At 35.3% G+C, this 27,809-nt stretch overlaps 1 protein-coding gene across 9 annotated transcripts; it reads left to right on the top strand.

Annotated features, from left to right (window-relative positions):
• Positions 1-474: 474 nt before the first annotated feature.
• On the top strand, positions 475-22,768 carry LOC110446778 (baculoviral IAP repeat-containing protein 1b-like). 9 transcript variants are annotated; one of them, XM_021492082.1, is made up of 7 exons: positions 475-608; positions 16,654-16,727; positions 17,259-18,081; positions 18,406-18,560; positions 19,283-19,313; positions 20,595-20,675; positions 22,491-22,768. In XM_021492082.1, the coding sequence occupies exons 3-6, from the start codon at positions 17,619-17,621 to the stop codon at positions 20,630-20,632; spliced, it is 687 nt and encodes a 228-aa protein (XP_021347757.1). In that variant the 5' UTR covers positions 475-608; positions 16,654-16,727; positions 17,259-17,618; the 3' UTR covers positions 20,633-20,675; positions 22,491-22,768. The 9 variants fall into 9 exon arrangements, with proteins under 9 accessions (XP_021347757.1, XP_021347758.1, XP_021347763.1 ...); XM_021492083.1 differs by lacking the exon at positions 475-608 and adding an exon at positions 2,926-3,040; XM_021492088.1 differs by lacking the exon at positions 475-608 and adding an exon at positions 4,309-4,365.
• Positions 22,769-27,809: the final 5,041 nt, after the last annotated feature.

Below are 27,809 nucleotides of genomic sequence, written 5' to 3'. Positions count from 1 at the left end.
TTAAGTGCAATATTTAGAACGCAAAAACGCTAAAAATCAGAATACCGCTTAATATGTACGTTAACAGTAAATATGTTGAACAATGTGACATAATATTGTATCAACAAATTATACAAGAAATTGGACCTGGGATGAATAGAAGACACTCTTCGCTTTTAAACAACCTGCTAGTGTTTATTCAAACATGTGTCGTTATAATAGGAACACATCTATGTTCGTGTATACAAAAACATATACTGATCATATAGTATCCATGGATATACTTTATCACACAATGAATATTATCAGTAATTCATTAAATATAAGGACCATATTAACGGGGAACATCAAATTAAGGTAAATCCATTTCCTCGTTCACAGATATTTGACATGGTGCATCATACTTATATCAAATTAGCGTCTTCAGGACAGATGTAATCAGTTCCATTGGAATCGCGTCCTTTCTATTGACCTTGAGTGACTCATCAACAAATTTCTTTTGGTCGAGTGTATACTATACAAGTACCGCTTTGTTTGCCAGTCTGCACCTAAGTGTCAAAAAACACAGATGTGTTTGTATAACACTGACGATTTCAAGCACCCATACATTCGACGCCTAACGTGAGTTTGTAAGTATACACAAGAATTGTACTGCAATGCAAATATACATGCACTTATTTAAGTTTAAATATGATACTTAATTGTAGTATCGATCTGATTAAAATTCATATCTTTAATACCGCTTCAGATATGTACTTTAATCAGAGTGTTGTAGCATTAATTTGTGACCATGAGTAGAAAACAAGTAGCATCAGGATAAAAGAACACAACGCTGATTCAATCTCGATTTGTTTATCTGCATCACGGAACTGACGTGGTCGCGGATCTAAAAATATCCACCTTGCAATATAAATATCCAGTGCTAAATTTAGAACACGACTGGAAATACCCAAGCCATAAATAACTCCAGTTCAGAGAATATCTATGTACTGCATATCATTAAAAGTCAAAATAATATTCACTCAGTCGTATAATAAATGGATTCAATGCTACAAAGTAATATATTTCAAATTGCAAGAAAATAAAAGCTTACATTGTGTATATAGTTTTGTAAATAAGTTGGTAGATGAATATGAGAAAGGTTATATTTATATCTAACCACTTAGATGCGGTACCCCTTCATTATTTCATTTCATTATTTCATTTCAACAGATTTTATTGACTTGGTGTTATGGTCAATTGGATCGAATAACAGGCAAGCCTATATAAATTCTTTCCATAGGTGGCTAGAGTGTTACAGGAATATTATAGAACTTTAGCTAAATATATTTTATAAATATTTTGAAATGAAATACATAAATGAAAACGATTAAGTAACTAAAGGGAGGTAATTTACTTTTGGTTACTTACAATACAACATAGAACATACACACACCGACACAACATAAAGATAGTTATTAATTATCAAAATTACACGTGTACACATGAGTTATTATTTAATATTCGATACAGATAGGTAGATATTAGAAATTATAACTTTAAGAAATCAACTTTTTGTTTCTTTCTATGAGGAAATAATCATAAAAAAAATGAAAACAAATATGTCTTTAATAAGATTCATCAGTTTGGAAATATGTGATATCAAAGTTTTACTTTCTACACAAACAACGTACGTATTAAACGTGTCGCAACGTAATCGTAGACCGACTAGTCCCTTTGTCATGCTATGACTGAGTGAGTACAGGGTAGTGGACTATAGATCGATGCAGTGTGTATACGCTCCCTGTCGATAGGCGAAACGTCTCGGGTCGAGTGACATAAAAAAAATACAAGGTTTTATTTGAGCAACCATTATTTGAAACATCAGACAATTTCACTGTTAATTTAAAAGCATGACGTTGTAATGTCAAATAGATAAAAATAATAAAATAATAATAATATACAACATTTGATATAGCGCTCTATCTAGCTAACATAAACCACTCTAAAGCGCCTTTCAGTACATTGGTATACAATTAATACAATTAGCATATACACCAATCAATATAATGTTGAGGAATTCGCAGGAACTGCCTTATCAGGCGCTTACTACAAGTCATATGCCACCTGACTAAGATCTCCCTATGTGTGTATGCCTGCGTGTGTGCTGGAGATGTAATGCGTTACAAATGTTTATAAATGACACATAAACACAACTGACGAAGAAAGACTTTTTTTATGCCTCGTGTCCGTGCCTCGAACTCACGACCAAAGGCACCCAATCGCTTAGCCGCAGCTCTTCCCCCTACATCACCTCACTCCTTAAAAAAGATGGGTTAGATACAGCAATGGTCAACAGCCCGATACTCCCGACATGGTCATATTGACCAATCCTTTAATCATAATATCTTTGTCGTTGTTTGCACACACGCAGTTTCTTTGGTCAACGATGCGGTAGGTTCAACTTCAGTCTTTGGCTTACACTAGCCGAGAGGTGAATTAATTTTAAATATAAGTAACATCCCATTATATTTCTATTTTGTTTTTATGTAAGTGTTCTGTGTACTGTGTATCGATGAAGGAGTGGGGTCAAAAAATGAAAAATAAATTATATTAGCATCACTGTTAAAATGACTTCAATGACAAGTTGTCCCATATAACCGATTTACGCAGTAGTGGATTTGAGCTCGCTACTAACCAACAGCGTGACCCCGTTTAACTGCAGAAGGCATAGACAAGATAGGCACTTATTTATAAATTTATACAAATAGGATTTGAATACATTCATTAACATTTCTTTCTCTATCTTCTTAGTTCTTATAAAATACAAAAAGCAGAAAATACAATTTTATACAAAACGAAAGTACAATTGATATATTTCCATCGGAATTTCCCAGTGACTCACTAATGTTGTATATACAGTCAGCAGTGTTGTTTATCTCATTCACCCCTGAAATTTCATAATGAACTATTCCAACCTTTGAATTGAAAGAATTCAAAAGTGTCTTCAGGGGTTAATGAGTTAAGTGTGTTGGAATTGAAGACGCGTTTTTATGGACAGAGAGCAGATACTTTTGTGCTTGTAAGTAGTCTTATTGAGAATTAAATCTGAACGAAATTGAGCGTGTAATATTGTAAACTTTGTTTATTTAGCAAACGCCATATGACATAAGATAAACCAGATGACTATGCAAAGGCAAAGAATAAGCCAAGCCACCATATTTGAAGATAGCTATATGCAATTACAACTGTGTTATTTGATATATGTTTATTGTTTCACGATTGGTATCTTGTGTACTTGATATATGTATAATATATATGTAACTGACGTAAAAAATGACCGTTGTTCGATTCCCGACCGGACGTGAAAAGGTAATAGGTCACCAGCCCGAACACTTAGGTGTTCTCCGGGTAGTCCAGTTTCCTACCACATTTAGGCTCCGACCTCCGGTCGCTAACATTCGGACATACAAGAATGATTGATATAAGCTGTAATAACTTACTTCGTAATTGTTGCAAAATACCTAAAGTTTGTATTTCATATTTACTGTTCACATGAAAAAACCCTCGTGGTTTGTAAATTTAAGAAAAGAATATTTTGAAATGTATCCTAAAACACATCTAAACGAGGGAGGCTGACCAGAGAGTTTATTTACACTGCTACTCATTGTCATTATAAGCAACAACATTATTATATATTACGTCTAACAGAACAAATGCAGTACGTTCCATGAGATCGTAGACACTTTGGTCACCTTGTTACCATGATAACGATATATTCTACTCAATCCTAACACCGGAATTTTATATTCTTTTGGTCAAATCAGAAATTTAAAAATAATGAAATAATAATAATATACAACATTTGATATAGCGCTTTACAGTACATTGGTATACAATTAATACAATTAGCATATACACCAATCAATATAATGTTGAGGAATTCGCAGGAACTGCCTTATCAGGCGCTTACTACTAGTCATATGCCACCTGACTAAGATCTCCCTATGTGTGTATGCCTGCGTGTGTGCTGGAGATGTAATGCGTTACAAATGTTTATAAATGACACATAAACACTACTGACGAAGGTCGACTATTTTATGACTCGTGTCCGTGCCTCGAACTCACGACCAAAGGCACCCAATCGCTTAGCCGCAGCTCTTCCCACTACATCACCTCACTCCTTAAAAAAGATGGTTTAGATACAGCAATGGTCAACAGCCCGATACTCCCGACATGGTCATATTGACCAATCCTTTATTGATGAAATGTTTACCTGGATCGCAATGTAAAGTATATACATGGTCGCATATTATGATATCTTTGTCGTTGTTCGCACACACACAGTTTCTTTGGTCAACGATGCGGTAGGTTTAACTTCTGTCGTTGGCTTACACTAGCCGAGAGGTATATTAATTAATTAACATCCTATTATATTTCTATTTTGTTTTTATGTAAATGTTCTGTTAACTGTGTATCGATGAAGGAGCGGGGTCAGATTTTTTTTTTATATTAGCATCACTGTTAAAATGACTTCAATGACAAGTTGTCCCACACACCCGAACTGCGCAGTAGTAGATTTGAGCTTGCTACTAAACAACATCGTGACACCGTTAAACTGCAGCAGAATAGACAAGGTAGGCAATTATCTATAAATTTATACAAAAAGGATTTGAATACCTTCATTAACATTTCTATCTCTATCTTCTTAATTCTTATATAATACAAAAAACAGAAAATTATTTTTTATAGAAACGAAAGTACAATTGATATATTTCCATCGGAATTTCCCAGTGACTCACTAGTATTATATGTGTTGGAAATTGAAGACGCGTTTATATGGACAGAGGGCAGATACTTTTGTGCTTGTAAGTAGTCTTATTGAGAATTAAATATGAACGAAATTGAGCGTGTGATATTGTAAACTTTGTTTATTTAAACACCATATGCAATAAGGTAAACCAGATAACTATGCACAGGCAAAGAATTAGTCAAGCCACCATATTTGAAGATAGCTATATGCAATTACAACTGTGTTATTTGATAAATGTTTATTGTTTCACGATTGGTAACTTGTGTACCTGATATATGTATAATATATATGTAACTGACGAAAAAAAAACACCAGCCCGAACACTTAGGTTTTCTCCGGGTAGTCCAGTTTCCTCCCACATTAAGGCCCCGACCCCCGCTCGCTAACATCCGGACATACAAGAATTATTGGTATAAGCTGTAATAACTTGCTTCGTAATTGCTGTAAAATACCTAAAGTTTGTAATTCATATTTACTGTTCACATGAAAAAACCTTATGGTTTGTAAATTTAAGAAAATAATCATTTTGAAATGTACCCTAAAACGCAACTAAACAAAGGAGCTTGACCAGAGAGTTTGTTTACACTGTTACTCGTTGTCATCATGAGAAAGAACATGACTATATAGTGCATCTAACAAAACAAATAACACGTTGGTCACTTTGTTACCACGAAAACGATATATTCTACTCAATTCTAACAAGGGAATTTTATATTTTTTTGGTTAAAATCAAACGCATAAAAGATTATGAGGCCAAATGTTTTAATTCATTTCGTTTCCTTAAAGTTTACATGCGTATTTATCATACAATGTATATAGGTAAATAATACACTCTACATACATGCTGAATTACCGCTATGGAACGAAAGGGGTTACCTGCCAAATGAACATACTATTGTTTATTGTTTATACGTATTGTATTATGTGTGTAGTAGTTACAATTGTGCAATAAGACCTTCTGATCAGGTATCTTGCCTTTCCATATGAAACACGCCTTTCAATAAACTCGCTTCCGTGTTTGTTTTATAAACAGCAGCAACCTTACACTTGTGTGAGCACCATTCCGTGTTAGATAAGACATGTCTATATTTATGACTCAATAGTTGAGAATGTTCAATCTAAACACAAAAGGTGCCTGCCAAAACAACTAGCGGAATTATCTCCTTATGACGTCAGTACCTATTTTAGTCTCTATTTATCTCGTTGTAGTTATGATTAGTTCATACTTGGCTTATTCTAAAGGACACATTGTGGGCTATGAACTTGTTTCTATATCTTGACATTAATATTGAATGACATTTGCAATACACAAACATATGAATTCAGCGGATACGCTTTGTTTTCATTTAGAGGTAATACTAGCACGTAGTGCAAAGACGAAGACTGAGAATAGAAAATTCAGGGAACATCTGAAAATCGTCTTTTATTCAAAGTCATTAAAATAGCTCTGTTCCCCCTGCAGACAGACACTGAGGATTTTACCGTAGTGTTTCGTACTTATAAATTCCTAATTATTTGAATTACGGCAATTGAGTAACTACCTTTGACTAATTTATATTCATAGAGAACTTATCAAAGATATAATTATTCCGGAAAAAGTCCAATGCTTTGCCACAGTTGTTGACAGCAGTATTATAATGCTACAGGTGCGTGTACACACATTACATGTAACTTCTCTAAAGAGAATCCCTGTAAAAAAAACGTCTTTAGCCTATAACGCGTAACATAAAACTAAATAGATTTATATTTTCTTCTTTCTTTTAATTCAGAAGATTACACATAACCACACTGTGTGATAAGGAAATAAAATAGTATTGTAACGGTTCGTGCATGGCTAAGGAGACGACAAAACTATAATGAACAATCATTAACGTTAGCAAGCCTCGAAAATATTCTTTCGTCCCATCGCCTCACTAGAAGCGAAGGGAAAAGAACGTTCATATGTAATTATATTCTGGGTCCGAGTCCTAGCTGACGGAAAGGTCCTCCCTTAGAGTTGCAATATGATAAGCATAATCATTATGGCATGTATCCCTATCTTATGTGTCAGTTCTTTAGAAGAGACAAAGATACATGCAGTAACGAACAAAACTTGAGTTCCCTTTCTTCATTCGTCGTCTACATTTCTGCAACTTTTCATTTCCATACCTTTTTGTATTAAGTGACGACATAACGAAGTAATGATAAGCTAAATATTGTCCCTTTGCTTACACACCGTGAAGTTGAGGCACGCCACTAACCATCCCTTCGTCTAGAAGGCACGATTCTCGCAAAACACAAAGTAAACCTAAAATGGGAAGAAGTTCAACTATAAATATATTCACGATCATATGTACATATACAGCATAGCATTCTACCTACACCATAAAAATACTAAAACAAACAACATAATGAGTGGATACAGTGTAAGCGTGGAACGTTTCATCCGTAAAATGAAAATGTATCATGTCAAAGAACGTCTCTGATGCCATCAAAATATGTTCTCTTACTTTCAAAAGAAAGTCAGACTAGTACTTTAACCAGATGCATGGGTTAAATCTCTACCAAAGGCATTGAGAATAATGACTTCTTTAGCATATTGTCCTTTGTGCAGTTCTTGCAGTGAACCGAAAAGGACTTTTCCGTGAAACGAGAAACGAAGTCACTAAACACATCATTGTGTATCAGACACTGTCAAAATGTCTCATTTGTGTCTGATATTTAATATCTGTTCGATTACCTTAGTCTTGTACAAGTGTTTAAACCCATTATAACACACCGTACATTTACTTTTCATAATAAAACCACATATTATATAATAAATAAGTCTCAGTCTCCGCGACCCGTGCTAGCTCTATCGCAAAGCGAAAAATGTTTAATACCATTGACCCGATGGAGTAGCGGGAGAGATTTGGCTTATCTGAGGAGCACCGCCGCATGAACTTCCCTCCCCACCCACCCTTTTTTAACAACTGCAGACATCTTGATTTGATATAGCACTTTTTGATTTTTTTAAATGAATTAGAAATGCATTAAATATTTGTTTTAAAAAAAATGGTCATCAGGTAGCGCCATTGCTCGATATAATTATTTCAGGAACGAAAGAAATAAAAACCCTTTGGCTTTCGCCGAGGGTAAAACGTTCTACAAAAATGTCATCTGTCGTTATAATACCCGCGAAAATAAGACCGTGTGAAAGGTATTCCGTCTTTGCGTATTGCAGAGTTATCGTCTCTTTTGATCAGGTATTGATTGTTACGTCATTTGTTTGTGAGAGTAACGTCCTCAATTTTTGAGAAAATGACGTAATTTTCTCTAACAAACCAATGAGGTAACAATCAATACCTGCTCCCAAGAGAAGATAACTCTGCAATACGCAAAGACGGAATACAGGAAAAAATAAACCTACCTCATTTGCTATTTCAACACATCATTACAAACAAACTCTAGATCTGATAATTCAACGGTGGTATAACGGATTCTTATAAATAATATTAAGTAATTTTATACTTAACTGTGTTATGTACTTACTGTTGTTAGTTCATATCATCCATGCAACATTTTTGACGTACAGATACAACTATGTAAAAGCTCATAGCACATTGGCATTACGAAATAAAACCTGTTGTCCAAGTTTCATTAACTTTCCTTACATTATGGAAATTTCTAGAAAATATTGCTTGATTTCCGAAAAAAAATATCTTCAATAAAGCAATGTTTTCTTAATTTTAATAATGCTTTCCCATGAAAAACTTTTAAATTTGCCTTAATACATGGTCCATGAAGACCATAAAAATATTCGAAATATGTATAGTTGAAAAACTATTTCATAAGAAATTGACTAAACATCCCGTTACCTAACCACATGCGTAATGCTTTCTAAGTTCCCTGCAAGGCAATACGCAATGGGCGTTAACAGGTTAACGTAAACATAAAAATAATCTTTGTCACAACACACTTAAAGCGGGTGATTGTTTAGAAAGATTTTACCGTTTTGTATGCACCCGGCGAGTGTACAAGCTTGCCTTAAGTTTCCAAATTAAGTGCAATTACGTACTCGACAAGCTTAACAAACGATCGCATCTGGAACTATATTTATATATTTCCATGAACCATACACACTGATCTGACTTCGTACTTAATCTCGATTAAGATAGCAGGATTGTGCGGGACAATACGTTGCATTTGTGATATGATAAGTTAAAACATCTCAGAAGAAAACGACTATTGATTAATAAGTATTAACCTATTACGTCATTCGTGTTAAAATGAAAACAAAACAAAAATAGAATACTTACAGTTCAACAGAATGACCTCACTACGCAGTAGTAAATTGATATGCTACTAAACAACATCGTGACCCCTATAGTATTTGTACAACAGCAGCAGGCTAAACAAGGTAAGCGCTGGTTTAGATTTGATTTGAATGCATTATTTATCATTTTTATCCATTCGGTATAAAATATGAAATATATACAAAACGAAAGTACAGCTTAGAATTTCCAATGAAATTCCCAGTACCTCACTAACGCCACGAAGTGTTATGTTTATGATAACACAGTAGTGTTACGTATGTCTTACTAGTTTGTGTGTGTGTTTAAATAGGAGGACGGTTTTTTTAGGAACAGCAGACAGATAGTGATGTGCTTGTAAGTAAACCTATTGAGAAATAAATTTATAAAAATTGTGAATTACCAATTTTAAACCGTGTTTACTCATCTTATCTTATCAAAAGTCTTCTGATATATGGTAAACAATCTTGATTATATACTGACGAAGAATCAGGTCGCCGTATTTGAAATTCATGACAAAATTTTTAAACTATGATTTGAAAGTTCATTTCGATTGATATGTTTCAAAAATGATACATAAAAGATTTTGAGGCTGATTTTTGTAGCAAATTTGTATAATACGTATATCCCTGTTTCCTTCACAGTACAATTGGAACAACTAAATCGCCACTGCCATATACATTTAATACCATCAGAATACGCAAATGGAATGTATTTATATTATTAGAAATAGATAGAGAATAATACACGCCTTTTTCTATATCACACCCATTATCAACCCGAGACTGCAATATCAGCCCCAGGGCCGAACTGGGTGTGATATGGAAAAAGGCGTGTTTATTCTGTTTATTACATATTTACTAATAAAAACTACTATCTTATGATTTATTTTTATTTTTGAAATATTGAAAAACGAAAAAAAATCCAAAAAGGGTGTGATATGGGTTTTGCGGGCTGATACGGGTTTTCGGGTGTGATACGGCGGGGGCTGATACGGCTTTTGGGGTGTGATACGGCGAGGGTTGATATGGGTAAGAGCAATTGTGTCGTATCGCATATACAAACAAAACGTATTTATCAGTAGGTATGTAATAAAAACAGTTATTGCATTTCCAAGCCATTTGATGTAATAGCGTAGAAATAATAATGTACAATGGCGAAAATACCTTTGCCAAGTAACACAATTGCAATATTTAAAATGAATAATTGTAGAAACATTGATTTATAATGAACATTTACACAGCTGGGTTATGGTTTCTATGACAATCATCATCTCAAATATCAGTTGTCATGTAAGTGTGGAAATCAAAAGGGACGAAATTCATTATACTCGTTGACTTCACTATATAATGCTGTCATATCAGATATATGTATTATAGTGACTATGTTCTCCAATAACTCTTTTGTTGTAGTAACATATGTGCTGACGTGTTCGTTTAAATAAAGCATAAACCCGGATCCAATAGGCCTTGAACTTTTACAGGGTGCTTTATTGGGTAACTCAACACCGTTAATAATACAGCAATGCAATATGTAGTCACTGACTCATTTTATAAGAATGTTCAAGTTAACCTCAATGTATAAAGCAGTTATTGCTACTTATATTAACCACTCTAAATTGTATTGCTGGCACGGGCGGACTTGCGCGCGCAGAGGGTCGTAAAGTGGGGTAAGCCGGAATAACCGGAAGAACACTCAAGGTGTCGGGAAGGTGACCCAGTTCCTGTTCCGTCACAGCTGGGAGTGTATGATAGAGGCAGGTCGTTATAGACAACTGTTAATAAAACTAAATATTTTCTCCTCGTAACAGTATTTATTAACAGTGCTGGTTGTAGATTCGGACTCTAAGTACGTAATTACAATTACTAAAGTATACGCCTATAATATATAGTACTTAAACATTGAAATAAAATCTAGACAAGTCAAGGTACACACAATGTATTCATAACTCTAATTTCTATAAATATTTCTGACATAAAATCCCAAAAACGAATATTTCACATTTCATTGGAATAAAATGGAATGAAAAAATAATAATATGTATTGACAACATTGATAGAAATTCGAATTCTTCGCGGGATTTTTGCTACCTGAATTTCAACTAAACACAAGATTTGTTCTGGACAGGGACGTATAGTGAAGGGGATTAGCAACTCCCTCTTTGCCTTACCAATTTTATGACACATCAATCTAGACTTACCTCCCCCTGATTCAGGAGCTGATAGCGAGCGCCACCTATCTCAATTTTGGCAAACCAAGATGGCGTCGATACCGCTTCGTTAGATTACAGAAGTTGGCGTGAAAACAAACCAATCGCGATAAGTGTTCTTACGTCTTTTGTTTATCCCATTGTTATAAGCTGATTGTATTACTTATAATTGATAAAATCTGTGGTATCATACTAATTGATGTCTCGTTTTTGGGGTATATTTTTCTATTTTTAAACGCGATGTAACGCGTGGTTCAGAGTATTGTGGTGGGCGTCGATAGACAAAAATGCGGGATAAATAAAAAAACACATGTATGTGAACAACCTCACTCCAAAAGTATTTGACCGATCTTTTTTTAAATTAGCAGCAATATAAAGCTGAATATTTTTTATAACGACCCAACCTATTTTAATTGCAAATAATATATTTTTAACTTGTGTTATTTTTGTGTCAAAAAGAGTAAATATCAGCATTATTTTTCACTGGAACGTAAATCATTATTGCGAAAGTAGTTGGTGACTGATCACTGTTTTGATTAAATTTTATAAACTGTCGTTTATATATTTTAAAACAATTAATATCAATAAACAGCCGAGTAATTTCTATGTTAAGTAGGCCTGATTTGATTTGCATTACTTGGAACTATAGCTATGTCACAGATGAAATTACTCGCCTGGTAACGAAGGACACGTGTTGTTAAAAACCGTAAAAAAAAACGCGGGATAAGAAACCCTCACATATTTGTGAACCACCTCGCTCCAAAGATAGTTGACTGATCTTTTTTAAATTAGCAGCAATAGAAAGCTGAATAATTTTTATAACGACCCAACCCATTTTAATTGCAATTAACTTAACGAAGGACACGTGTTTTTAAAAAACGTAAACAACCGGAAAAGTTAAACCCAGCAAAAAAGTATCGCCTGCATTCGGGGATCAGCTCATTTCAAAAATACTTCATTTTGAAATTTACAGCGATAGAAAGTTGATTTTTTTTTAATACCTAGTACTAATTTTTATGGCAATAAATAACAAATAACTTGTGCTGTTTTTGTGTCAAAAGTGTCAATATTAGCATTATTTTCACTGGAACGTGCTTTACGAAATGTGATTTGTTGTAATAGCCACCAACACAGCCGAAAGGCTAGACATAGTGGCAACGATAGCCCTATCCCTGGGATAAAAAGAAGACCTACTAATACACAGTCCCAATCAGGGCTAACCGTTATCAAAACACTCCCATCTCGGCGAGATTGGTGACATGATTTTAACGCTAGTGCGCAAGCGCGGGCTGATCGAGAGGGGCTCTCGATGACTTCGCGGTTCGGTGAACAAACACAAAAGCGACGTGCTATAGAATCTTGACTGGGGCAGAGTTGCCAATCCCCTCTATATACTGTCCCTGTTCTGGATCAGTAACTAATGAATAATGTTCGATTCATTTGTAATAGGATAAATTTTGCCACATGGGACTGTTTTGTCTTTTATCCTACAATTAGATTTTAGAATGTAAGAAAACAAACTGATCGAATAAACTATAACTGAATGTTACATAATTTAACAGTTTCCGTATATGGTCAATGAAAAACAGCTCTTAATTCATCTAAAAAAAACTTTAAATTCGCTATTCCGTCTTTGCGTATTGCAGAGTTATCTTCTCTTGGGAGCAGGGATTGATTGTTACGTCACTTGTTTGTGAGAGTAATGTCATCAATTTTTGAGAAAACGACATAATTTTTCTCACACAAACCAATGACGTAACAATCAATACCTGCTCCCAAGAGAAGATAACTCTGCAATATGGAAAGACGGAATAGAAGCATTACAGTAATAAACGGTAGGTGAACATCCTAGAATAGAGATTAGTTTGAGCTCGCAACGGAGGGACAAATAAATATGGGTCCAAAGAAAATAACACACAACATGTTCCTTTATAATCATATGAAGTATGGGCACACTTATGTTACGGGTCACAGGGACCTGCTAATTTGTTACAGCTACATTTGGAGCTAAACTAAGGTGGTCAGAGTAATTTTACATGTTTTAGGGGTTTAGATCGACTTTCGGGTAAAAGTGACACCCCCAATGAGCATATATACGAGAAGGATGGACTTAACTTTCTTACATAAAAAACAATGAGGTTGACGTCAGCCACGTGCCATGGTGTGATTGGCGTGAAGCGCAGCCTTTTTTTCGCTAAAATTACCAGCTAACCAACATTGCATGTTTCGGCATGAGGCTCGATGACTGCGATAAACTTTGAAACTCTGAAATGGCGTGGGTTTATATTTAGGAAATGGAGATCATGTCCGCGGAAGGAGAATACATTTTACGTGCAAATAGGAGATTTTTAAAGAAAAAGTATCCATCTTTCCAACGGTACTAAGCATTTTTTCCGTAGATCAACTAAAAATGTTGTTATTGATGCAAGAAAGTTAGGTGGGTAAATTTTCGACATCGAGATCTGTCCGTATATATAATTAATCATTAGGACTGTCATTTTTACCGAAAGTCGATATAAACCCATGAAACATGTAAATTTACTCTGAAGGCCTTAGTTTAGGTCCAATTATAGCTGTAACAAATTATCGGGTCCCTGTGTCACGGGTATGTAAACACAGTGTTGCTGGCAGTTTATTTTAAGTTTAACGAAATTCGCAGAAAATACCCCGACGTTACTGGAACTTACCACCAACAAGGGATTACTAATCTTTCTATAAATAGTTTCAACAGTAGTGTATACATGTGTGTAGCAGACGGTATCTCTTGACTATCTCACCTCATACAATGAGAAGATTCGGACATACAAGATATAAGGGTTTGTATCGTAGCGCGTATTGCCATATAAAGTTACTCTGTGTATAATATTACAATATATTTAATACATTCACGAATATTCTGTTGGTGACCTGAACTAACGGTGGTATCAATGACTGTTACAATACATCAATAGACATATAACAGATATTGCGTGTCATACAATCAAAGCCTCAGATTAGTAAAAGCGATTTTTCAAATGAAGACGATAATGTACCATATATTTTATATACATTGTGTAAATATAAACATTTATACAGACATTTCACATACAAATCTGCCGCAGTTAAAGAAGGCGGGAATTAGATCGGTGTTGCGTCCGATAGGTTGATGAAATAATGGAATATATACCAGGCATGTGAAACACTGCCGGCTAAATTATAAGTAAAACTGGTGATATATCTATTTGGAAGAGAGTACAATCCCCCCTATGAAAAAACTAGAATATATGCTCTCTGTGGCCAGAGCGCAAGACAAATAGAAACTTTAAAAAAAAATCTTATCGTTTATTCGTATATATATTGTAGTACAAAGGATTTTCGTGTGAACAACAAATAATGTGAAGAAATAAATTTTGGTGTCTTTACTGAAAACATAAAGATATAGATTTTTTTTATTAATAACGTGCTTTTATTATACGTTATACATGTATATATATGTATTAAACATAATTATCATGGCGAGTTGAGGTTTTTCGCTCTTCGCCATTTTTTAAGTAATAATGAAATACCAAGGCATAATATCCCAAGGCAATACATAGTCCCCCAATGGTGATGATTTTGTAAGATCAACCGATATTGTCAAGAAAGTACCCTGATACAGAACAGGGCATGTTTCCACTGAGTAAGAGGGAAAAGAAATCACAGTGGCTTGCTTTTCGTACTGTAAATTCTGTCATCTCAGCATTTACCTGCATATCAGATAGTTACTGAGATCACAGATCAAAGCATATATCACAGTGACCTAGTTCGTAATATTCACTCCGGCATCCAACGACATCGTATGTTAAGGTCGTAGTGGCGGATCCAGAGGGGTTTTTTTGGCTTCAAGAAAGCCCCCCACCCTGAGAATTTTCTTTCAAAATCATGTACTTTCACCATTTTCCTCAAATTTCCCCCCACATGGACACACACCCCTACCCCCCACCCTCCCCCTCCCCTTCACAGGTAGGTGTCTTGATCCGCCACCGAGCCGGTGCTTTGGATGACACTTTCTAAAAGAAAGAGGGTAAAGAGAAAAGAAAAGAGATAAGTTTTGGGAGAGAGTGGGTAAAAAAAAGAAACCACCTGATTCTGCTTGTTAACCAGGTGAAAAAGTATAAAACATATGTCCGGTAATCTTTACTTACAAAATAACAAATGACAAAAATGTGACACGGGTGCATTCTAGTTTGTTTGTATGTGGTTTAACGTCCTCGCAACAGCCATGGTAGCAAGGTACATTCATGTGTACAATCTCTGTCAAAATCTGTGTAAAATGGAGTCGGTGGATTACTGGGATACCCGGGTATTTCTAATAAGAGCAAACCATGCAAATTCCTTACATACAAATTAAATAAAAATTAAAATGGCGAGATTATTTGTCGGTCGGATTAGTCTTGGCTAGTTCCTTCACTTGAATGTTCTGATAAAAAGGAAGGTTAAATAACATATGACAAGTACAGAAGATATCTATCACTCCTTAATACATAAATCGAATATAAAATAATGATAAAATAGATCATAAGTTGTTGGTTTTGATGGTTTGCTCCATAAAAATAGTAGTTGACGATAAAATAGCTTAGAGAGCAAGTAAGAGTGAAGTATGTTTAGAAAGATAGACGTACCTTATTTGTTATTTCAACACATGTGAGCAGTATGTTACGTCATGCGCTTTAAATGCCTCTAACATTTCATACTGTCATAAGAAATATATATACTGGTGTAAAATGATATAACCTAAGCACCATTTTTAACACGGGAGCTCATTGGATCGTTACGTAAATCGACAATATGACTCGCACATTTCCACGAATCTAGACATGTGGCTGTGACATATCACTTAAAAATGTAACTGATAATGCTATTACGTAATGTGCACTGTTATCGTTTTTCAGTGTCCAAAACTGATTTTTATTCAGGGCAAATCAGTGACTATAAGAAATACTGAGTGTTTGTTCTGCTGAATAAGTATATCGGGTTTGACTGTAACATTCTATGGCGGGATCTGGTGTTATCATATGCTCTGATTTGCTTCCACCACTTTCAGAGCGTTTAGGTTGTCTAATATTTGTTTGTTTTGATCTTGAAACTATCAGTATACTGAAATTGATGAATTTGAAACCGAAATATATGTACAAAATTCCTCCCAATTTCATTTCCTTGATATTTCATTTTTTTTTTTTATCAGGAACCGAAAAACGATGTGTTTACTATAAGATATTGTTATTTTGATATCGTCGAAAGTTATACTTAAGCCGGATCGGATATTCGTACACTACAAGTCTATTAAGATAAGATAGAATAAGAAAAATATTAATTACTAAATCAACCGATATAAATTCGACACGATTAGGTATCTCATTACACATATGCCGGTTCGTTTACAGATCAGGAAACCAGAAATGGCCTTTGAGTTGATCCATCCCATTCATGTGACATCATTCGCCTACTGCCGTTGAAAGTAAGTTTTCAAATAATTGACCAATGATCTATATATATATATATATATATATATATTTCCCTCTGAACATTCATTGTACACCGAAAACGAGTGTGAATGATGAGTGTCCCACCAATGGTTCAGAAACCGTGCAAGCCAGACTGTTAATAGTTGGCTAACTCTCATATTTGAGAGGAGTTACGAAAAACCAGTCGACCGTTTTGGATGGAGATGTTTGTATATTTTTTTAACATTATCAAATTGGTAGTGTTGTTAATTGCATCAACACTGGCAACTTCTGATTTCGAATCGTAATACTATAAACGACTTTTTCAATTGTTGTAAGGGCTATACGGTTGCAGTTAGATAGTTACTGTGTTTGGCCTTCTGGATCTACCATCATCAGTTGCAAATACTTACTTCATTTCTTCGTACTTGTGGTGATTATTTTTCTGCTTCTGAAAGAAACAATTATGCATTCGCCTGTATAGCTTTCATTGAATTAGCTTCAATATAAAAACATCGATATTAATGGAAACATTTTTTTTTCAGATATGTTAAAGAATGTTTTATATATCGAGTCGTAAAGCAGAGTTCAATAATTGCAACATAGTTTCGTGTACAGTGAGAGCTCCCAAATTACGACTTTTGAGGACAAAAAATAGGTGTTTGCTAGCCAGCTCTTCCTTCTACGGTATATGGGCGAGTGAATATCACGGGCTTGTTGACGATTGTATGAGAAGGTAAAACATTGTGCCCATCCTACATACACGCGGACATTACCCGACTCTTGATTATGCTACAAACTTACAATTATAATACAGGGCGATATATTGCGCCTCTCAAAATCAGCTAGGTTACTATTCGTACCTAGTAAACGGTCTTGATTTAAAATACTTTTCACTGGCAATCATGTCAGGAGTTAACAGCAAAATACCCGGGCTAATTGTAAGACGACATTCGGATGAAAAGGACAGCAGTATATGTAGCAGCATTGTTGTTATTGGCAACAATAAAGATCATCACCTGGTTTCAGGACAACGAAAAATCGACAGGGACATCTATAAAGAAAAGGATAGTCTTCGATTAGCGCCGATCTGCGCATGTCCATGCAACCTGCCCATCTGTAAGGAGAGACGTGCGGTGCAATTTTCTGAGAGATACATACAGGAAGAGGGTTGTGAGTGTCTAACACCAGAAGGTTATGGTAACATGTGCATTACCAGTGCTGACCAGAGATACGTTGAGCTGAAATACAAGACACCTGAGAAAAGAATGCGTACGTTCAGAAGCGATGAGCGTTGCAATGATGACAGTTTCAGCCGGAGGTTGGCTAATGCTGGCTTCTACGTAACACCAGTAGTTGACAGGCAAGGTAAGTATAATGTCGATTCTTTTATAGGAAAAACATATGTATGCTTCTGTTTTAATATATTTATATTTGTGTACAAAAAAAATACAGACTATTTATGATAACGTATCGAATCTTTCTTCTAGAAGAACCCATTATATGTATGTGTGTAATTAAATGATCATTCACTACAGAAAGTTATTTAAGTATGATTCTTACACCAGGAACATGTAGGTAGAAAGCTCCTGACACGATTTTAAGATAGTCGTTTCCATTCATATGGATTGCCCCATGTTTTCACTGAATCTCTATTTCTGTATCTTTGAAATGTATTATATTTCATTGCAGGCCGTTTTGTGAGTCTATCATGCTTTCAATGTCGTATTAGACTTAGGATGCTGGACAAGAAAAGTGATCCGTTCCGTGAACATGCGCGATGGTTTCCTACTTGCGCTTATGTCATCCACCGAAATGGAATGGAATTCATTCACAGTGTCCTACAGGTAACATAGACGATTGTGTATAGAGTTGTCACTGTTAAATTTCTAACTGTTGTTCTTAGCAATTCGACTTTTGTGATAATGTATTTATTTTTTACTTGTAATACACTTTTTGATTTATTGATGATAGATGCGTCATTTAACCATTCTTAATATAACACATGTATCCTGGAAAAGGTTAGGTTTTACATTAATATTTCACCTTGGCCAGTCACATGTCCCATCTAATATGCCATTCTTGGGAAACATGATTAGAACCGGGAAAACATGTTTTTCCAATGCAAGAGCAAAAAAATATATTTCATAGCTGGCCTATTCAGCAAAGACAGAATAGCATCATTTGAAAACAGCTGTAAAACAGACGGTTTTCTTTTTATTTAGTCATTCAAATGTACCGATATTCTTAGAAATACAGGAAACGCATAAAAGTTGACTTCACATCTCAGGAATAATAGTACATTATTCTTCAAAATATTGATACATGCATAATGATACTCGTTTCTTGCGCTGCCTGGCTAAGCGTTATCAACGTTCAAAGTATTACCAAACATTCCCTTGACAATCTTGATATATATGAACATACCCCATTATTACGCGAACATGTAGCTGGACATATTACTATCAAATAAAATAGGGAAAGGGTATGAATTAAATACATGACGCCTGTAATAAACAATGATATGACATATGATAATAATGCATTGTATGTATTGTGCTCATTGTAGGATACAAGAAAGATACAGCAGGAACAGGATGGTAAATAATTTAATCATTATACTCTAACCTGTTCCTATTTCAGAACATGTTTATGAAAGGAGCGTCATAAAATGATCATAACTGCTCTTTTTTATATACAATCGATAGAAAAACAAGCATTTTGACTTTCTTGAGAGAGAACGATATAACATTGTTCATAGCGTCCTCAAACTGGGTTAAATAGACCACGAATAATTGTATTGGTAATATTTCAGTTAATTCAGCATAGCATTGAAGATTCTGTATTTATATTTCATTATCCCACTCTATACAATTTCTTGTCATCGTGTTATCCCATTTTATCTTCAGGGTTCCTTCTAATAACCCCTGCACTTTATCATCCCTCTACATTATTTAGTATATCGCCATTGTCTCATTTTAACAACAACGTACATGTGCATCACCTGTGTTACATTTTTAAATCCCATTGTATCACCAGTGCTACATTTTATGAAATAAGATTGATGGAATTTGAGAGAAAAAAATCACAACACAATTCTTCTCAGATTACAGTACCGCTGTTACATAGGTAACTTCTCTTATTATACATTATGATTTCTTAATTGATTGTAAATGTAAATAAAACTTGAAAACCATAATTAGTTACTTTTTCATATTCCTAACAATAAGAGAATACCGCAGCGCCAACAAAACCGTAGTTCGAACTCAAAATCGATATAACTAGGGCAAAACATGAACAACGGAAAGATTTCAGGGATATAGGGGGACCCTTGAAAAGGTACATGGAGAATAAGACCGAATGCTCCGAAAGGGAAGGCGTCTTCTGCTTCATCTAAGTCAATTCCAAGTAATGTCATGTCCTGCCATCGCGAGCTCGGGTAGTGACAATAAATAACACAACGCCCTCTAATGAGCATAATGAAGAGAGTATCGACCTTCAGATCACACAGAGCATGTTTCTCAGCGAGATCTTGATGGTGACCATAAAACCTGACTATAATCTTCATCAGCCAGCATCTTAAAAATCCCACTGTTAAAAGTTGTCCGTCAGCAGTCGAAAATCGTGATACTCGGAGCAAGCTCTTGAGTACCGAATCAACTGCGACATGTAAACACCGTATGCTTGGGGAGCAGGGATGTTGTTATCAAGAAAGGGAAAGTTCACGATCAGAAAGTCGAAATTATTAAGCAAACAAATGTTTACATGTTAAGTAGTGAGGTATTTGTAAAGATCATTAACAGAAAGTTATTTTGCTATTTTTTATAAATGTAGATCAAACGGTTTAAGAAGGAAAGATTATTTTCGTTTATTCATTTCAGAGAGGGGGAATTCCGGCCAAAATGACGGTGGCTCGTAGAGGAGACCTGGGATGAATTTGGCGCTGTTATTCCTGAAACCCGGTAAATATACAGAAACTGTGTTATGTATCCAGGCAGCTGTTAGTTCCATATCATTCTTAATGTAGAGATAAACACAGGTATGAGTATTTAATTAACAAAACAACGTGCGCCATGAGGGATCTTGTGTCAAAATTTATAAAATGGCCGCTTCGCCTCTCTGAAATTAAAATAAACAATGTAAGTAAAAGTGAAAATTCCGAGTGTAGAAATATTGGCGGTGTGACTCTTCACTGATCGCTGTGTGACTCTTCACTGATCGCTGTGTGTAAATGTTTGATTCGTCAATGGTTCTGAAATCAATGTAGTCTATATCTATATAGATAATTCTGGTGTGGATATTTTAGCTCTAATTATTTCAACACGAACAGCGCCAGCATTTCCACACCACGATAATTTCTTCGCCGCGATGATTTCCACTTTAACGGTAAATGTTAGTAACATCAGTGTTTACAACACAGTATATAATGGTATTCTGGGACGACATCATCCTGTCATTTACTAGTAGAACCGTACTTCAGAGAGAAAACTGAACAAAAAACTGAATTCGGCAATACAACTTTGCTCATACATTTATGGGGTTAGTATAACTTTGTACCTCAGATATTACATTTTGTAACATTGAGTCAAATATGCTGGAATATTGGCCATATTCGCATTGCTTACCTCAGTATACATATAAGTCCAGAAGTAGATTTAGGTCAACATTATGAGAAAAAGGTACAAATAGATCTTATATACCTGGAGTAGAGTTAGGTAATGAGGGTGCTATATAGAATATTCACGCATCATGTTAAGATCATAGCTAGTTGATTAACGTCAAATCACTATAGCGCGTGTTGGGTAATAACTACTATAAATACAAGATAATTGCCATCAAATTATATTCCATGCCCCTAGGGACAATTTTGACTGTACAGTACGTTCCTTATTACGCGACGAACGTTTGTACCTTCAAAATCACAACATATGGGATTATATTACTTGCCTGGTTTATATGTTTTTTGTTTTTCTTATTAAATAATTAAATATTGCTCTTATGCATATCAGTTGCGTCTGTCAGCATTAGAACAAAGGGTTGACGTTAGTTAGTATTTTCTCTGGATCATAACTTAATGGCAACTTAACAACTTAACAAGCCCTGTTTGTTTTTGTATCATAATTATACAGTATATTTACTATGTGATACACACTTCCCAACCTGACGACGTATATAACGCCATTTCTTGTGGACTATTACATCCCTATATATCGCACAGGTGGATGTGTATATATCTCTAGCCAGAGTTGTCGTTCCTAACACTTAATGTAAGTGAATACAAGGAATGACAACTCTGGAGAGAGATTGATGGATGTGTATATCGACCTCAGCTATAAATAGATAGTAATATTTGTATTACATAGTTAACAGCTGTTTTCGCAACACTCAGTTTTGCTTCCCAAAAACATAAACCGGGAAACAATGGCGGACAACATGTTTAGAGTAGATTAAGTATGTCACATTACTATAGTGTGAAGTGTTGCTAAAATGCTAGGAATTTATTTTTATATTAATTCGTTAAGTTGACCAGTTAACGGCCAATGTGTGTTCCAGCCAAAACAACTTCTTTGTATAACAAACGATCTTGTCAAATAGCGAAAACTGTTGTATAACCCCAAAATAGTAATAATATTAAGATTCACCATGTTTACACTGTATCAAAGTACTAGATGTGTTTCCACGCAAGGCAGTTATCGTTTAATTATGCATATACTACTAAAAGCTGAAATACGAAAACAAGAACATTTATAATATGGGTTTTTTTTTGTTACTTTCAGGTTTATGATTAGTGGAGACGTGAGGCGAGTGGACCATGGACTACATCAAGTCCCTATTCTTTAACATTGTATTGTACTACATAGTAATCATATCATCAATATTTACGCTAAAATGTATCATTTAACATTTAAAAGCATGCAGAAAATTATGATGCACGTAATGTAATCATTATAGAAAAGGGAGAAGGTATTTCTATACATGTTTAACTAACAAACATATGTATATCTATAGGCTTGTGTACATTTTGGGACTCACCTGTGGTACTTCAGGCAAAAAATAAGATGAAAATTCATATCTAAAACTGTTTCAAAAACTACGGATTTCACCCCTGCAGATTCGGGAATGCCTATTCCGTCTTTACGTACTGCAGAGTTATCTTCTCTTGTGAGCAGGTATTGATTGTTACGTCATTGGTTTGTGTGAGAAAATTACGTCGTTTTCTCAAAAAATGATGACGTTACTCTCACAAACATATGACGTAACAATCAATACCTGCTTACAGGAGAAGATGCAATACGAAAAGACGGAATACTGTATCCCACTACAAGAGACGACGAGTGGGGGGTTCCCTGCAGTATATGGGGTTTTCTTCCACGCCGTCTTCCTTGATGACGTTGAAGAGACCAACATTGATTTAGTGCACCAATTGTCTTTTCTCTTGTCGCTTTCCTGTTCTAGCTTTTCGGCGACGCCTCTCTAAGCATTCGTCTTCAAACAACAAAATTATAGTAAAAGGGAAAGTATGCCCATCAAACTATCTTCAGCGTTACTTATTAATAATCCTGGCTACAGCCGATACATGCTTTCAAACTAAACCATGTCAGCGTAGATGCCTCGGTGAACCTCCCAGCACAGAGTTCATCCTATCTAGATTTCTATCACGAAGGTTTAGGTTTACCTCTATTATTGTTGTGTGATTGATTAACATGCATTGGGTTTTTTAATTTTTATTATGCATATGTATCATAAAATATTGTAGAGATATCTCCGGATTTCGGTATTATATTAATAACCACAATAATTGTATTTGATCGACAAAATATAAAGAACCTCGTTCAGCTGGATTCCACTGATCAATACAAAGTGTTTCGCCGATGTTTATACCTAGCATAACTTCTACATATAGGATCCCGCCACTTTACCACTGTACAAACCATTTATTTCGTCCATACAAGAAAATTTGTGGTGGACCTTTTTCGGGAAATTAGAATATTTTGAAATTATTCCCAGTAATATTGCAGAAAAAAATGAACAAATATCACTATCGGGATCGAATCCTCATGACGAAGATATTCTTACAAAAATAAATCTTGAATAAAAAGTAACTATGCACAAAACCTAAAACCATTCTCCTGTAAAGATGTCAAGCAGCGGAAGACTTTAGGAATAGGGCTTTTGTGGTTTATTCATTCATATAATTTGCCTGTAATCGAGTTCAATCAAGTTATATACACATGTATATATCAAAAAAGATCATTTATGATATAAATATGTCGGAATTTATATCGGATGGACGAGGTTCACGTGTACATATCATCTATTATCTTAGTTTTATATTTAGTATTATATTTAGTACTATATTCAGTATTCAGTATGATGTTTAGTATGATGTTTAGTACCTGTAGATATATGCATGCGTGGGAGAATAACTTCTAAAAGAAGAAGCGGTTTCCAGTAGTAATTACATAGTTCCACGTGTATCACACCCCTGATCATGAACTGTAGTCTATACAGACGACCAGCATCCGTATTTCAGTTCAGCATTCAAAATCCATATAGGGACGAGTTCAATATGATTCATACACCAATAAGCAATTTTTGTGTGATTAAATTGTATTCGGAAATGTAAAAACTGAAAAAATACTGCAATGTACAATTTCTTTTTGATTATGTATACATTTTCTTCCTTTTCCCCCACACCATTATAATATGTGGGCACTTCGATGCATGCCTTATTCTTTTGTCACTTTTTTTTACAAATGTATTGAGCTTCACCAACTACGTGTTGGGACCAGCATCGCTGATGACATTCCTTTATTGAAACATACACGTGTCCGGTGTGTCAACTTGTTATATCTTGTGTTTTATTACAAAATATACATGTGATAATGTGTAACAGTTATCTTAAGTTAAGTTCAGGTAGCATATCTGTATTGTTAGCTCGCCGGGCCCGAAGGACCAACGTTAACTAAATTTGACTGGAAGCATCCGTTGGTGGCGGGGATTCAAAAGTGTAAAAATGGTGGGGCTGACCCCCAGGGGACTGAGGGGTGGGGCCAAAAGGGGGCAATTTGCCTTTATTGCTATAAACGACTTCTTCTGTAGATTTCAATCATATTTATATAGTCGGAAGCATTCATGAGAGGCGGGGATTCAAAATTGTACAAATGGTGGGGCAGACTTCCCAGGGGGCTAAGGGCGGGGCCAAAAGTGGGCAATTTTGCTGTATTGCAATAAACGACTTCTTCTGTAGAACTATGCACTTGATGTCAATCATATTTTCGTCAGAAGCATTCATGGGAGATAGGGATTAAAAATTGTACAAATGGTGGAGCTGACCCCCGGGCTAAGGGGTGGCGCCAAAAATGTTGGAAATGGAAATGGTTGAGATCCCCACCGTATCACCATATATACCATTGCTGAGTTTAAAGAGATGAATGCACATATGCTTCCAAGATGGTCATTCGGTCTGGTCACACCCTTGGAGACAAAGTCCCTGGGTCATAACTTCGAAATGGTTAAGATCCCCACACTAAAACTATGTATACATCTGTTGGGCATCAAGAGACGAATGCAGTCATGATATTAGAAGAGACCCTGGGATCTGACCGAACCTCTAAGGACCTAGTTTCTGAGTCACAGCTTGGAAACAGTTGAGATCCCCACCCCATAACCATACATAAAATTGCTGGGCATGAAAAATCCAGTACAGATATGCTACACGGATTGACCTTGGGGTATTTCCTTGGATCTCATTTGAAAATCTTTTGCAATGATTGCTTAGATATCCAGGTGAGCGATACAGGCCCTCTGGGCCTCTTGTTATAATGTGCGAACTAAAGGGGCGTGGCACGTTTATTATGAATAAGTATGGTGATTATGGGATGGGTAGGGTGGGGGTCGATACCACGATATACGGATCGTAGATAGGAGATATGTGCCACGCCCCTCTGGTTAAACAATTTTCCCGTTGGTAATGTTACAACGATAATTGTTTCAAGTTTCAATTTGTTATTTGCAACGATGTCTGTATGATAAAATGCGTCATGCTTTGTAGAAAATATAGCTGCTCATTAAATTATAACCTCATATTATTTAGTTTTGTCTTTTTATACATTACAGCTGTATTTAATTAATGGTAACCATTATCGTCATTTTTCTACTGAGTTATCGATAAATATTGGCTTTACATTGACCATGGACATGGTCGTCTACACGTAAACAGACAATAAGAAAAACAGACATCGTATTTTAAATTATTATCATTTTTTTCATTTCATTTTTTTGCAACTAAAAAGTATGTAACATTAGCATCGTAAGGGCTACACATTACAAAGATTTCCGGTGTTTGTTTTCTTATGTTGAGATAAATCAGATAAAGGTATAAAATTAGCACAAAAAATATAAAATAAAGGTTTCTGTTTGTTACTTTCACTTACACTTTGGCGAGGTGATGGTTGATTCACGAACGAATAACGCCGTAAATCTAGTTTGTAATGCGGTTACAGCACATGATACAATACCATGAATACACACAACAACGATGATTGCAGTGTGACATTTCTTGAACAGCAAAAGTATTCAATAGTCGTTAATATACTGATTACAGTATGAAGTCCAGATTTAGAACGAAAACAAAAGAATACCACTCCAGGTTGTCAGAAAATTTAAAGATACTAGACAAACGAAAGTTTTCCAGAAGTTCAAAACACACTCTCTGTACTTCGGAGGGAACAGCGAATTGCGAAAATAAGAATCTTTTAATCGAGAGCCTTTAAACATCGTCACATAATTCGAGGAAAATATGGCTGTAGTGAAGGAAGGAAATAAAACAAAACTTAGCTAAAAGATCAACGGAAACCCAAAGATAATGGCCTACAATGAACGTCAGAAAGATCAAAGGGAACAGATAAGCTCAGTATGAAATGATAAACAAACAAGTCTAGAGAAATGCTAAAATAGACCAGAGAAGACTATATATATAGAGAGAGAAATTAACCCTAGAAGCAGCTAGAGACAATGACTTTGACACGGACTTAGATCTTACATGTATGCATCTTCGCTTTGACACAATAAACATTGTCTCATATATTTACCAAATCCCAGATAGGGAAGTTCCAGATATCAGACCCACACATGAAAAATATAAGGATTTAACGAATTATTTTTTCAATTGCATGCCGGTATGAACGCACATCGGTTACATCCATATTATCCCTTGAAGCCCGCTATGACTTCATGGTAAAAATGTCGTTCAATCCTTATACACTGTATTTAAATTTTAAATATTAAGTTATTATTCGTCTAAATTTTCGATGTAAAGTATCTGTGTCGTCAGCGCGAACAGGAATTCCTGAAACAGCTTAACGTCACCAAAATGTTTCTAACGGTTTATTCAAAATGACGCCAATCGAATTGCGTTCATAGCACTGTGAACCCAATTTCTCCCGGTAATGCTTTTTACAGAGGAACTTGCAGTGGAAATGTAAATATTAAAAGAAAAACATCCTATCTATCGACGAGGTTAATACTGACTGAAGACCCGGAAACATTTAGAATATTCACAGGTGATAGCGTGGAAGAATGTCAAAAAAATACACGGTACATCAGTGCAGGGACGTGGCTTTATACGTCTCTGATCAGTACTAGTGTATCAAAGGTCATTCGTTACATTGATAAAATGGCACGTGAGGAGCATCGGTATACCTTCTGTTTCGGACACTAAATTCAGACAATGAAAATAATTATATTCGTCATCATACAATGTTGAAATACCAACAAAGAATTGTTAATTTTCATCGCAAGAAAAATTGTTTTCAGCTGTCTGCAAATAGCTCATGACGTGTGGTAACATCTAACGTTAGGCCTACTCTTTCTTTGATCTATAAAACCGTAGCGAGGGTACATGTAAATTAATAAAATTCATCCTCTTAATTATCAATGAAGAAACAAAAAGATGGTTTGGTGATGACTTTCACGGAAAATTTGTGGATTTTCTAGCCACTTCACCACAGGTCGTTGAAAAGGTACTTAAAAGGTTTTTTTAAATTCCGCGCTCTATTTAATTTGCTCTCCTTAGTGAAATTTTCCAAGCGCCG

The sequence above is a fragment of the Mizuhopecten yessoensis genome, unplaced genomic scaffold (assembly GCF_002113885.1).
Source record: "Mizuhopecten yessoensis strain PY_sf001 unplaced genomic scaffold, ASM211388v2 scaffold2995, whole genome shotgun sequence".
Classification (NCBI taxonomy): domain Eukaryota; kingdom Metazoa; phylum Mollusca; class Bivalvia; order Pectinida; family Pectinidae; genus Mizuhopecten; species Mizuhopecten yessoensis.
This window is presented reverse-complemented; position numbering and strand designations above follow the sequence as displayed.